The sequence below is a fragment of the Lissotriton vulgaris genome, chromosome 11 (assembly GCF_964263255.1).
Source record: "Lissotriton vulgaris chromosome 11, aLisVul1.2, whole genome shotgun sequence".
Taxonomy (NCBI): Eukaryota; Metazoa; Chordata; class Amphibia; order Caudata; family Salamandridae; genus Lissotriton; species Lissotriton vulgaris.
This window is the reverse complement of record NC_141699.1, coordinates 948,537,466-948,552,507: the sequence shown is the minus strand read 5'-3', so window position 1 is coordinate 948,552,507 and position 15,042 is coordinate 948,537,466. Positions and strand designations below refer to the sequence as shown.

The 15,042-nt window shown below is 44.5% G+C and overlaps 1 protein-coding gene across 3 annotated transcripts in view; it reads right to left on the bottom strand.

The window, feature by feature from the left end:
- The window catches only part of HLTF (helicase like transcription factor), a 416,132-nt gene that overhangs the window by 156,685 nt on the left and 244,405 nt on the right, over positions 1-15,042 (bottom strand). For all 3 annotated transcript variants that reach the window (XM_086944107.1, XM_086944108.1, XM_086944109.1), the window contains 2 exons: positions 12,188-12,367; positions 4,234-4,358 (listed from right to left, as the gene is read on the bottom strand). In XM_086944107.1, the coding sequence (XP_086800233.1) occupies positions 4,234-4,358; positions 12,188-12,367 (305 nt within the window). The remainder of the gene's footprint in view (positions 1-4,233; positions 4,359-12,187; positions 12,368-15,042) is intronic.

Here is a 15,042-nt window from a genome sequence, read left to right as displayed (position 1 = left end):
TAGTGGTAGCATGGACAGAACAGTCTTAGGCTAAAAGACTCTTGAGGGCGTGTAAAGCCTGCTGTTTTACCATATGTAACCCCTTGAATACCAAATGAAAGGACACCACACAGGATATATATAAAATATATATGTATTTATTTACTAACACACTCCTCTGAGCTCTTTATGAGATCAGAGGCAAAAGCACATAAGTTACTTAATCAGAATACGTTAAGTTGCACAAAATACAGTTAGGCCCTAGAGGTGAAGCAAACCATATACCAAGAAAGTGGTATAAGTACCACGTCACAAGAAAAGGAAAGGCCTAGCACCTAGAGAATCGCTGGGGCTACACTATCTGAACTTTAGGTTATGATTAGGAGGCCCACAGGCGGCGCGAGCAGTGTCTTTACACACACGGGAGAGTCAATGTTAAGTCAATGGAACTTAGAGTTTAGAAAAAGAAGGATTTAGGGCACTTCCGGTCTAGCTAGAAGGAAACAACAAAAAACCTAGACACGTGGATAGTCAATACCCTTGGGAGCACCGAAGTACTCGCGTTATCTCACCCACAGGAAGCGGGTGCATAGGTGTGAAGAAGTGTCGGGTTTCGTCGTTGAAGTCTATGGAGCCTGTGGAGAAAGATGCTGCAGGCGACCAGGAGGAAGATGTCCGGGTGGATCCAAGGGTGGATCGAGGATGAAGACCTGGAAGCAGAGGGGACAGAGTCTGGGTCACTAGCCAGTGACCGGGTGGAACCAGGAAGGAACCAGACAACGTCAGGTGCTGTCTTGAAGCTCGTCTCTTCAGCCACGCGGACCAGGAGGTGTCGAGGACGACCAGATGCTGGAGAGGAGCTGTCCCACTAAGGTTCTCGCAGATGGAGGAGTCGGCTGCCGGATTGGAGTCAACAAGCCTTGGCAAAGGCAACCCATGCAGGATTCAAAGAAGGCTTCTGATGCAGACCAGCAAGGGAGGCTGGGGCCAGTCTGGAGCAACCAGACCAGCGAGTTGGTTCAAAAGGATTGCCGTCACAGAGGCTACTAGCCAATGGGCCAGCAACCGGACAACGCATAGAGCAGAACACGAGCAGAAGGGCCCCACACAGAACTCGTGAGTGTGGAGGGCTGATCTTCGGCGTAGGTGGAGCTCGGATTCGGGGCTTCTCAATCCCCAGTGCACAGCTTCGAGGATTTCTCAGGAGCTGCACAGTTAGCAAGTCGTGGACTTTTCAAGATGGCCGGTCCCACGTGTCTCGTCGCCTCCACGGATCTCAGCTAAGCTGCAGACATGAAGAGAGGGTCAGAGAGGTTTGGAAGTCTGGGTCTTGTCAGGCTCTGTGCTCAGGTCCCAGCGGGAGCGTTGACAAAGCAAGCAGTTGATTGGCTGGATGGTGCCTGGTTGCCCAGGGTGGTCACTCCTTGGCCATAAGGGAGATTCTTCAGTATTCAGCTTCAGCAGAACGTTGAAGGTCCAGAGTTTCGTTTCAAGTTTCAGTTCAGGATCAAATCTAACGTCCTGGGGCTCAGCTCCTACCTTTATACAACTAAAAGGGGCTGGATTGCTTTCTAAGTCCCTCCTATGGGTGGTTACACCCCCTTCCTTTGTCGAGTTTCGCACCAGAGCTGGGGCTGGAGTGCCCCAGCAACCGGTTTGAACTGGGGTATGCATGGAGCACCTAGTGTGCCCCAGGCAGTGTCTCATTCTATTCAGACCTCCCTGTCCCAATATACAAAGTCCTGTCTGGGGTGGTGCTCGCACCTCTCCAGGCAGGAAACATATTGTCCAAACCTACGTGACTGGAAGGACTCCCAGCAGCAGGAGGTCAGACTTGTGTCTGTGGCAGCAGCGTCCATTTTGTGACGCTGGGGCTCTGGTTAACTTTAACCGGGATAGTCAGAACTAACATGTCTTCTCCCTCTAGAAGGGAGGAATGCTAACCCCGTCGCCAGAATTGGCGAGGGGGTAGTATTCCAAAGCGTATGACACCTTACACGACATGTTTGAATAAAGCCAAACCAACATTAGCATTTAACAGCGAGGTTCATGATGCACTTAAGAGTATATGGTATGGCAATATCATAGAACAGCTATAAGGACATGGTTCCGAAAGCTGCAGACAGGCTCAGCTCATGCTAGAGTACCATCTCACACATAACCAAGCACTCTGCCTCCAGGATTGTTAAGGCCTGCCATAGGAGTGACTTGTAGGTTACTGTGTGTCTATATATATGTAGGTATAGGAATACTACATCTAAGCAAGGGGTGATTACACGACCATGCCCCAGCTGAGTGATCAGCCAGTTGTGTCTATTTGATTGGCCAGCCAGGGGGGGCATAATACATGCTGCAACCCCTGGTAGGCCTTGGATGCACCTATGCCCTGAGTACCTAGGGTACACTTCTACAGGGGCTGATTAAGGTGAACCAATTCCCAATTGTGTATGTATCTAGAGTACAGGGTTTGAATTAACACATGGATTTTACACAACCCCTATGATTTCTATGACATAACATGGATGGCAGCACCACCCATTTTGAAAGTTTTTACAACATCCTATCGGATGTACTTTTTTTAATCTTGTGCAATGTTTCCTCTTCTTTAGGGTGTACCGTTTGCAGCATTCCAACTTGTAGGACTTATTGTTGAAACTCGTTTTCTAACAGTACATGAAGCACACATTCACTAAATTGTCCCGGCAACAATCAACCTGACTTTTCTCTTCTCTTAGGCTGTCTTAAGTTTGCAGAAGTTAAATATTGAAAAACAGACCCTTAAATTATAGATAGCATAACTCCCCGGGTTAGCACCCTGCTACACACTCCCTAGTTCATGCTGTGTGGGATGGCGGTTATTTTGTTTTTAAGTTGAGCCCACCACACAGCAAACACTGTTGTTGCAGAACACACAATGTGGGCTTACCAAGAACTTACAGGGGTGTTTAGCCCGCCCACTGCTAACCATTGGTTAGCTTTATTGCGTCGTATTTATAATGGCTTTCCTATATAGAGCTGGTCCATCTTGTGCATAGCCTTGTACCAATCTCTCTGACTGGCCACTTTTGTCTTTTTGCCGAAGCACTCCATTTGTGTTTCAGCTCTCTTCCTTGAGTGCTGCTTCTGCCAAATACCCACTCTAAGCTCTGTGCTGCTGTCTCCCTCATGTTGCGAGCTCTCTCTTGTGTGCTTCTCTCTGCCAAACTCCCTGTCTCCCCCTCGCTGTATGTCACTTTCTCGCCTGCGAGCTTCTCGCACTGTCTTCCTGTGCTGCTCTCCTTTGTGTGTTGCCTTTCCCCACCACTGCAAACCCCACCCATTATCTTTTGAAAAAATATTTTTTACTTTTTTTGGTGGGGTTGGGGGCCCTTCACACTAAATTGCTGCCGAACCATCCATCTACAAAAAGCAAGGGGAAAAAAGTGTTCACATTGCTTTATTTTAATGTTTTAGCAGCATCTGTAAATAATAATAAAAAAATGAAAAAATTGTGCCTGCGCAATTTTGTAGGCGCACATGAGCTCACACACACACACACACATACACACACACACACACACACACACACACACACACACACACACACCCACACCCACACCCACACACACACCCACACCCACACCCACACCCACACCCACACACACACCAATTTTCATTCACCTGGAAAATGATGCAGCTGTGTTACTGGGTCTCTTTTTGTGTGCTTTTTTGTGGGGGGAGGGGAATGCTACCCATCTCACCCATGATGTAAAACGTTGCCTAAAGGCTTTGCCAATGCTCTGTACATTTGATTATAAAATTATCTAGTACCCCTCTCCAACACAATGCCAGGGAGGATATTGGCGCAGGAGTTGAATCAATCAGTCTATATGTGTTCAGGAGCCCACCCAATAAAGCTATTTATTTATGAAGAGAGGGGACTATGGCGAGACAAGACAAGAAAAGAAATAATAAGATGAGTGCAAGAAAAATACATTCTAGCCATACTGGATCAATGTGCACTCTGAGGCAAAAAAATCCCAGTGCCATTGGACAGGTGAAATAAACCCATGAGGCAGAAAGTGTTCCTATTGGGTAGCACTCCAAGCAAAAGTGCCTCGTGTTTTAAATACATCAAAAACTGTGTTGAAATATGAAGAATTCACATAATAGTAATACATAGGACAAACTGGAGTGGGAGATACTTATATTAAGAAACAAGATTTCAGGGTTCCGGTTTAATACAAAATGCACATAAAATATGAATGTACCAACCTGAAGGAGCATTAGAAGAGGAAGTATTAGTGACAAGATGCGGATGACAACACAGCTGTCTTAATCGGACCAGAAGAGCAAGAACATCTGCATAGTGTGTCAGAACTGTTCCCTCATTAAAGTACCTAAAAATGCAAAGACAGACATTACTTGACATAGGATTTAAATGTGACAGCAAAGACTCATCTCCCAAGGTACTCCAGAATAATTGTCTCTGCCCACCCCCCCCCAAATAAAAATTGAGCATAAGAGTATATATAAGAAGATGTTGTTATGCACAATTTGTAGAGCGCTTTCTTTTTCATACTGTAGGCAACCCTGACGATACCATTAGGACAAAATGTAAATACAAGAAACAGCGAGAAGTCCATTGAGACTAATGGGTCTGTGGTGAGTAATATGTAAACTGGTGTAATGAACCCATGCCAAGCCGCTCAACAACAGCAAAGTTATGGTACCTATTACAAAAGTAATACATATATTAAACAGTATAACTCTGATTACTGTCAAGTCCTTGATACTGATCCTACTACAATATTTGTTGTCATGATACCCCATTCTCGTTGTGACCATAAAATGTGTGCCACTCATGCTCAACACCCATCACCTTCCCATTAAAACCTTACAAAGGGACAGGGCCTAGGAAGTGAAGAATTAAGAAGCATTGGCATAGTCAATAGGTCTCATCTTTGGGACCTTATAAGTGTTTAGCCAGAGCTATTGGCTTTGGCAATGTTGTTATGATATGTTGTAGACCACTGTGGCTGCTGTGCAGCATGCTGAAAGGTTATGATTAAAAAGTGTTATAAGCATTTTTGCTACTTTATAAATAACAAAAAGACGTTATATACAACTGAACAACCCTGTTAAAAAAATAATGAACATAAAAAAAGTCTTCTCATTTTGTTTGCCCTTGCAATGCTTGCAACTTCTTCCTACCTGTTCTAATACTTAATTGTTATAGCTTTTTGTTTTGTTATGGGAGGGGGGAGGGGGGGGGGGGGACCATAAACAACGGGAGGGTGGAGGGTTGGGAAATAGTACCTGAATTACAACATGAGCAGAGGACGGATACTAGGGGAGAATCAACAGATGTCAGATTCCGATGGCAGACTGAGGTGGTGTTGAGTGATACTCAGGTGGTGCTGAGGCGGTGGTGCGCTGGTGCAGAGGTGATGCGGAGTGATACTGGGGTGGTGCAGAACTGGTGCTCAGGTGGTGCTGAGCGATGCTTGCTTGGTGCTATGGTGAGGGGATGCTTCGCTGATGCTGAGCTGGTGCTGCGCTGATGTTGCAGTGGTGCTTCGTTGGTTCTGAATTGCTGATGAGGTGGGGCTGCGATTGTGCCGAAGTGGTGCTGTGCTGGTGATGAGGTGGTGCAGAGTGATACTGAGGAGTTGGTGTGCTTGTGCAGAAGTGGTGCTCAGGTTGTACTGAGTAATGCTTTGGTGGTGCGGAGGAGGTGCCGAGTGATGCTGAGTTGGTGCTGTTCTGAAGCTGATGCTGAGAAGGCGCTGAGGTTGTACTGAGTGATTATGAGGTGTTGGTGTCCTTGTGGGTAGGTAGTGCCCAGGTGGTGCAGAGTGATACTGAGGTGGAGATGAGTGATGCATTGGAGATGCTCAGGTGATGCTGTGCTGATGGTGAGTTGGTGCTGCGCTGGTGCTGAAGAGATGCTGTACTGGTGCCCACCGAGTATTTTGACTTCCTGTGAAGAAGAATAGACGTGAACACCTGAGAAACTGAATGAGGCTGATGGGGACATCTTTTTGGTATCTCCATGTGAAGGGAAACTTGGGCTGTGAGCTTTCCTTTCCATACAGAGAGTTGATTGCCTGCCTGCAGCTTTTTGCAAGCAGGCGATAGGGAAGGGTAGGGGTGGCAGGAAAACTAACCAAACAAGCCTGAACCATAACAAATAGATCTTGCAAATGTAATGACAGGAAACAGGAGCTCAGATGAGATGTGCGTGTTTTTAGGGGAGTAAACTCCTACCTGCCAACACCTGGGGGCTGAGAAGAAGCCCTGCAAAAATGTCAGTTTAAAAGCAGACGTCTTCAAACAGGCAAGCCCTCTCTAGGGCTGATAGGGCTGGGTCTGAATGGGTCAGATGCCAGGCACTTGTAAGACTGTAGACGAGCAGTTGTTTTGCCAGCCCCATCTCTGGGTAAAGTTACTCCCTCTCAAGTCAGAACGCTTGAAAGGCTGGAAGAACTGGAGCAGAATCTGTCACGCCTGAAGATGAAGTCTGAAAGGCAGCCAAGCAAAAGTCAGGTTGCGAAATCTGTGAAGTGTCAAGTGGGACACGGAGGCATGCACTCTATCCGGCACACTGCAGGCTGAAGTCTCGCCCGAAACATTAGATAAATCAGAGCAGTTCGCCTGCAGTGCCCTGCGCCTCTGGAAGCCTTGGGCAATGCCAAACACAGGTCAGACCCAACCCGCTGTAAAGCTGGTTGAGCTGGGGACATAACAGGTGCCTCGAAAACTATTGTAGCACCGGAAAGGAGTCAGATACACGTCAATAAAGGTTTGGCAACATTTACTCGAAGGACCGGCCCATATGTCAGGCTGTAAGGAATGGGACTGAGTCAGTTATCTCGGGCATATACATGTTCGACTATTAAAAAAAAACAGCAGAAATGTCCTGTGTCTCAGTGTTGTTGGTAGAGCTGGGGCAGAGTAGGTCATACACCAGGCTTTTGGACGGTAGCTCGACCTACTATTGGACATATTCAAGCCTTGATTTGCACGCATCTGAGGGCTACTTTGCTGCTGGGTATTTATTCAATGTTTTAATTGGCGCAGACATGAGTCAGATAGGGTATCGGAGCGCTTCACATTTACATTGCCTTCAACTTTCGACAGCAGGTTTGTAATGACCTTTAAGCAAAAGTAACAAGCATAAATCAATTTGAGAGAGACATTTGTGCTTACAAAAACATATATACATGTCCTAACAACTATTAGAAATCGATTAGTATTATCATAGTATTGGAACAGAAAAGTATCCTAACAGTGTCTGGTCTTCAGTTATTATGGGAGGAATTTGCTCATAAGAAAAGTCTTAGCTCCTTTTGTTAAAGCTGAAGTGGACGAAATTCTTCTAATGCTCGGGGGAGTGAGTTACAAATTCTTCTTTCAGAAGAGGGCAGGTTTCAGTAAGACATCTACATTGCTCCGTGAGACTCTGCTGCCTCCTGATAATGTGATTTTCAGGGTTAGGTATAGTGGTGTTTGTAATGCATCGCTTTGTGTGTGACACATGCCATCTTTAGTTGGATTATTGCTTCGTAGGGCAGACAATTAAGCGCTTTCAGATGAGGGTTGATGTGGTCAAACTTCATGGAGCCTGTTATATGTCTTGTGGCTGCATTGAGACAAGCGTTTAGCGTGGCTGTTGAAATCTTGGGTACTCCTGATAACGTTGTGCATCTGTACTCAATCCTCGAGATAAATAATGCCTGGACAGCCGTTTTGAGGTCTGATGTAGCTATAAAAGGTTTCAATTTTCTAAGATAGCTCAGATGGAATCGGGCATTTTGTGCCATTGTGCTAATGTGGGTTTGCATGTTCATGTTCTTATCTAGCGTAATTCCAAGAGACTTGGTTGAGTCAACTAGCCTTGGAGTACAGTTTAGCGCAGTGATCAACTTGGTCCATTCCAAAAATATTCTTAAAACTTTTCTGGGGGGAAATCAGAAGGAATTCTCTATTATGCGGGTTAAGATTGAGATGATTATTAGTTAGCCAATGGACGGTCCTCTTTAAAGGTTCATGATGATTATCTCTTCTAACAATGTAATCTTGATATATAGCTGTGTGTCATCTGCATACATGTGGAAGGAGAGGTTTGCCTCCTGTAAGATTTAGGTTACTGGTTCTACATATAGATTGAATCGAGGAGGGGATAGTGTGGATCCCTATGGTACTCGAATAGAATTTGGGGATGATGCTGACAGTGTTTGGTTCACCAAGAATCTTTGCGATCTCGTCTCTAAGAAGGATCTAAATAATTCTAGGACTGTGCCCACTAATCCCATCCTTTCCACCAGTCGGTCTAGTATTTTGCCATGGTTTACCGTGTTGAATGCGGACGAAAGGTCGAGCAGAATTAGGAGCCAGGTTTCATTACGGTCTAGCGCAATTAGAGCGTCATCCACTATGTGCAGAATTGCCGTTTCAGTACTGTGATTTGGTCTGAAACCCGACTGGCAGTCATTCAGAAGTTTGAATTCAGAGATGGGTTGGCTCAGTTGTTGAACACATTTTTCCAGAACTTTGGCTAGCATGGTAATGTTATTTCTCTGCATGCAGGTACAGCTTTTTTATGGAAAAGAAATGTTGCAGGTTTAATTACAGAATTATCACTTTTTTTCTAGATAAAAGGAACTTGTGGAGCTTGCTGATCTTCCATGTGGCCACTCTGATGCCGGTGGTTTTAAATGGGCTGTTTCTTGTGTCACTGACATGGGTCAGTGGCCATGGAGAATGGGAGCTCTGCACAAGGCCGATGTGTGTTGCCTGGTGTGATGGGAAGGTGCAGGTGTTTCCACAGCAGGTAAACCAATCCCTCTCTACATGTGGGGGAGGGATACTGATGTGGGGGGAGGGAAGTCGTGTTTTAGCTGTTTTAACAACTGTGAATGGGGACTGGTAGGGTTTCTGACGCTGTCCCTATCCAGTGGGAGCAGCTCGAATAATCCTTCTGTTGCATTCTGGTAGTTGTTGTTCTGCATTTATGAGAGAACAAATATAAGCTTCCCATGTATGACTTGGGGTGTGTATCCGACTTTAGAGCTGTTCAGCCGACCTTGTAATCAACCCTGTTTACTTCTTATATGTTAATGAAGGATTGTGTTACTCTTTCTACTTTTTTGGCACACTACCTCACATTTCATTTCTTTCATGACTCTACTTAATTTTAGGTCTGGCTACAGACAGTTTTAGGTATTGCCAGAGGGAGTCATCAACACCAAACATCCAGGCTTTGGGAACGACTGCGGTCTTGTCTGGGTCAGCCATTGCTTGCTTAAAGTTATGTTTCATTTTAAATTTTACCAGATTAATCCATGCCGCCAATAACACAGTACTGAAGCCTGGAATGGGCATTATGCTTGGGTAATCAAATTGCAATGGTAACCTCGTTTTCCAAAATTGCTATGTGCGGCACGGTGTCTTTGAAGAAAAGCAAGAGGTGAATGCTATACATAGACTATCCAATTCATTTATTTGAAAGCTTTTCCAGGGCTCTGATGGCTCCTTATGTCTGACCAAACGGCAGAAGATGAAGCGTCCACTGGACACTGAATCTCATTCCACTGCAAATTTAAACATCAAGATCAGGCTAGTATACTATTGACCTATTAAGCACATAGGCCTCAATCATGACCGTCTGGACCCTGACACTGTGAGGGACATTATTTCCCACTGATATTTTGAATTTATATTCTTAGAATGGAGACTCCAAAAAAATGACTCACATGGAAGATGAATCTTCCAGAGCTGGGCACAGCGTGCTAGGGCCCACCTCCTCCAGCACCCTCTCCACGCCCCAGGACCCGAACGAACGAGACATGGCTACTCCTGGTGATGCTTCACCGATAATTTATACAATAGTTTGACAACACCCATTCTTTCTGTAAATTTGTTTAGAAAATACAACTTTGTTTTATTTCTAGTACCTATTTTGCCTTTATTACTTTTTAGTTTAACAGTCCAAGAGTTAGAAATTTCCCTTATCTAAGCCTATTTACACGAACAATTCGATGTTTTACAGAAAATTAAACAGAAGATCCAAACAGAGCAGGAAAAAAAGAATAAAACCCCATAAAGGGGCTCACAATGTTGGCTGTAACAGACTTGCAAGTTAAGGATACTTTTGAGCAACACTGGCAGTGTGTGGATTTCATGCATCTTGGCACTCACATTTCTTCCTATTTATTTATTTTTGTTGCTGTTTTATATAGCGCAAAGTCGACCGACCCAAAGGTACTGGAGTGCTTTACATGAGCATCAGTTACATTACACAAGGACACATTCCTGTTTTTTGGTAGGCACGGGAAAACTGAGTGATTTGCCCAGAATTACAGGATGTTGAGGAGACGCCAGCCTCGAACCTGGTTCCTCAGCTCCAAAGTCAGCAGCTCTGGCGGTTAGATCAACACAGGCATCCGGTGGTTGAGCCGAGGTGTGATATCACCACTTGTGATGCCATCCTGTTGCAATCTCCACAGTAAGGAAAGGAGAGGGAGACAACAAGATTTCCCTCAGTCCACTGCATGCATGCAATGTGTATTGGCGTAAACAGTAAACACCAGTGCATTTCGACTGACTCCAAAGTCAGTGAGCTGCACCCTAATCTTGTGAATGGTTAGCCATGACTCCAGGAGGCACCGTATTTCCAATGCATTCATTTATTTACAACCTAATGCATTCTGGAATTTCTAGTCTTGATTAATTTACCTTGAACCAGTTGGACTACATTAATGGGTATGGAAAGGAGGAGTCTGGCACCACGCAGGATTTGTGTGCAGTTAGAGCATAAATAGGATGGCCAAGTGTAGGCCTAATTTGTACAAACTCCCACATTGAACATTATCTGTCTATCGGGCAGGAAGTGCCGCATAGTTTAATTAACCCTTCAACGATGATGGACAGTCATATTGAAGCACGGAATTAATAAAATAAAAAGCAGAAAGGATGCCAGCCCTACAGCTGCCATACAGACCCCAACAGAGTGCATGTCTGCCTCCCATCACCGCCCCCCAGAACTGTTGTAGCTCATAAGAACCAAGCACTAGATGAAACGCAGGCTTAAGCGCGGTGACAAGTGTACATTCATTGTATGATTCGGACAACTAGACCCAGAGACAGACCAGACATCCTTGCAGGCGACTGGCAGGGTGCTCAGTCGGTACCATTGTTCTACAACTGCCTCCCTCCCAGGATGTGGGCCACAAAGGCTTGTCTAGGAACAGCATCCTGCAAGAACTGAGAGCTCAGCGACAACACAATCCTAGAGTCTCCAACACAACCACCGAGCCATTTCCAGGACTTGCAACCATGTGCTTGGAAGCTAAAAGGTTGTGTTTCGGCACTATCCCACTACTGAACTCCCATACAAACCGCTCTGTCGTCTGAGCTGCAGCCCACCAACTGCCATTCCCTGAAGATGATTCTCTCCCAAACAAGGAGTCTTGGGGAGGGATCTCCAAGCTAATGGAGCACCATCTGGACTCACCGGGTCTACATAAGAGGCAGTGCCAATAAAGCAATAACAAGCAGGAGGAAAGCCATGCCCACTTCTAAGGAGGAATCATAAGACAAGGGTGTGGGGTGTGGGGGGGGGGGGGGGGGGGGGTGAGGGGGGCGGAGATGGTTAACACTTCCAATGAGCACAGAAAGCAGCGGCAGCAAGCGCCGCACGTGTTTGCGAGGGGAAAGGTGGGGCGAAGAGAGGCCTGTGTATTCTCATTAAAAAGTAGCATTTATTAAAAAAATTTAATAAAAACACTACGTGTTTCAGGAGGGGAGGGAGGTGGTCAACACAGACAAGGGATGGGGTAGGAGCAAAGCAGCACAGACAGCGGGCGGCACTTGGAGATAGGAGCAGAGCTTGGAACACAAGCAGTAAACTAAGATAAGTAGCCGAGGCAAAAGAGAAAGTAGTGAGAGGACTCTATATATGGCCGATGGTGAAATAAGCCATGTAACCGGGTCAGTCTGCAGGGCGGGAACAAATCACCCAAAAGTCGGGACAAAGTAAAGCATTTTCCTACCAAACCAACAGGAATTTTGAAAGGCTGTCCAAGGAACGAATTAAAGTGATGGGGCATGGTGAAAGCCCTAGAAGGAGATACCGCATGTTGAGACACCAGATGCACTGCCTAGGCTCAAACTAAAACCCCATGGGATAAAAATGTGTGCCTAAGTGCATGTGGTTTGCACTCACCTGCCAATTGCAGCTTTACCTTCTTTCTTCATAGAGTCATAGATCTGCATTTCTTCATCTGAAAGCGTGACGTGCTGAACAAATACTTTCCGTTCAGGTAATTCTAGGACTGGCTTTCCTTTTACTTTGCTGGTTTTAGTTCTTCTAAGAGTTATAGTTTTGATGAGGGACTGCAAACGTCTAGAGATATAAAAAGTAGAACCAAAAGAAAACTAACTGTAATTGGAAAACAGAGGTGAATGAGATAGTCACATCACTTCACGCTTAGTTAAAGCACTCATCATTGAGCACAAATGGCTGAAAAAGCTGAAGCAAATGCAAAACAAGTACTGGCAAAGCAATGGGTCTGTAATGGTAAGCATGTTGTATTATTATTTATCTTGCAAACATATCCAATATGCGAAAAACTGAAAAATAAACAAACATAAAAATGAAGAAGTGGCTCAAGAGCCCAGGTGCACCAGCCATGGCACCTAGTTGTATTTAACTATGAATGACACCTGAACAAATCAATGGTTGAAGAGGACTGACTGAAAGCCCTTGTATTAAGTATCCGTGTATTATTATTATTAATATCATAATAATCATACATCTGAAAATAGGAGGCTAGCAAAAGAGCTCTCTGGGCCAATAATTATGCACATTAAAGCTGCCGCTTTATACATTGTCCCTGCACTTGAAATTTCAAATTTGCTAGCAAGCTTTTTTTTCTAATGCTACTTGCAAAATTTTTCATTTTGCTCTAATCTCTACTGTTAGCTCATATTTATGTTTATATCTTTACTTAACAACACTAACACCACCTCTGTAATTCTGAGTCTAGACAGTTATTCCCCATTCTGATATGTCTAATTCGTAATTGAAGTAATTATGTGCGGAGATTTAGTCCGACTTTAGTGATTCTGACCACCCGTAGACTGTGCGCAACACTCCTCCAAAACCATAACCAAGGCCTAACATTGAAGGTGCGGGTTCTGTCCAAGCAAAAAGTAGCTATTTTGAGCCATTTAGTTTTAAAAGTTAGATTTGGGAGGGATATAAATCTGCATAATCGGTCCCACAATCATCTTCCAAATGGCCAAGGGTATTGCTTTATTTAGCAAATTACACTGAGGCAGAGGCTACAATTTTTATCCCCCACCTAGATATGTTGATTTAAATGCAGATTCTTGATGAAGGTGGAAGATTTATTTTTTAACTAAAGTAAGAGCTGAAATATGCTAATCAACATAAAATGGTTGAGAAATAATATACAATCATTTTTAACAGCAGCCACTTAATTCAAGCTTCAACTCTTTGATTTTAGAACTTCAATTGTTCTCTAGAAGAATTACCTTTTGCCTTGCATGATTATTCTCACCATACCATGCTAAAAAGGGCATTTGAATAGACAGGCTGAACATCTGCACTAATCTTACGATGACAATAAGTTTATTGTGTGATTACTTAAAATCATTACAAAACACATGAAATATGATGCGCTATCGGCGAAAGAGCCTGAGCAAGAAATTCTTTAAAAGTAACATTGATATATAAATGCGTATTCATTATATTACTGACGCTTAAGAAAATTGTTTTTAGCATATATAAAAATAGGAGGCATCCTGGGGTTATGAAGAAACCTTGGGGGGAATGAGTAAATTTGAAGAGGATCTCATTGAAGTACTGAGAGCAGTGCTTAAGGTTACACGTTTGGTATGGAGGTGTGTGGATGGCTCTGGCATTACGAGCAAAGAATGGGCCCGAGCAGGGAGATGGTAGCACGGCACATGGCCACGCAGAGCGGTGCTGATAAACTGCGGGCCACTGTACCGGGCAAAGTGCTGCGCTTTAAAATGCAGATGGCATGTGGGGATACAATTGGTGACTAAGATGTAATATGGTATCCCTGAAGTGCCATACGCTTGTCTCGAGCAGCAGATTTAATCAGAGATGATTACAGTAATACAGATCACTCCATCAGACCCTGCTAGTACTGGGTGGTAGATAGCTTGGCTGCTAGGGCAGTTGGTTGATCCTGTTGCTTAACTGATTAATAGCTAGCGAGATACATTTCCTGAATTTGGTCTTCTTGGTAACTTATTCCAAATTATTTAGAAGGGGAGCGGCCGCTTTAGCTGAGCGAGTCCCATGTTGTAATAATATAGGCCTCAGTAAGGTTTGACGGGCATGTAGCAAGGCAGAGTCACAAAGTAGTAAGTGCACTAAAGATTATCTTCTATAGTTGCATAATAGACAGCTGGTGATGGTTGCAAGTGATCTTAAGATTGGGTTCAATTTTCTGATTGGCAGCGGGACTAATATTGCGGATAGAATTAGTGAATTAGTGTTAGGACGTGTTTACCCACTGCCTGGTGGAGATGGAGTTTGCATGGGGGATTCAGTTGTAGAGTTGTTAGAGACTCGTGTGGTGCTGTGGCTGGGAGGGCTTCTATGTCCTATTCAAGTGAGCACTGGTACAGTTGCTTCCTTATTGCAGTTTTGATGCTTGTATAGCTGATCACATTTGTACCCCAATTTTCCACTGCAAGTTGCACATTCCGTTGCTAGTGCAAGGCTAATGGACCAAGGATTAATAGCGCTTATGAAAATTATTTATATTGACGCCTTCATGGAGTTATCAGGGGCGGCCGTTGCCTGGAAGTAATACTTTGCCAGGGCTTTGAAGTTTTCTAAGTTTTGCTGAACTAGACTGAATGCCAGCATGATCAAGGTGTTTTTTGTCTGCCTTGGGAGATGGAATAGTTTCTTGTAGGCTGTCTGCTGGATCTTTTCTAAGGCAGTTGCCAGTTTACCTGGAAAGGATTGCTGCACATAATTAAGCACAGGGAGCAGTTTGGCAGACACCACCCTCC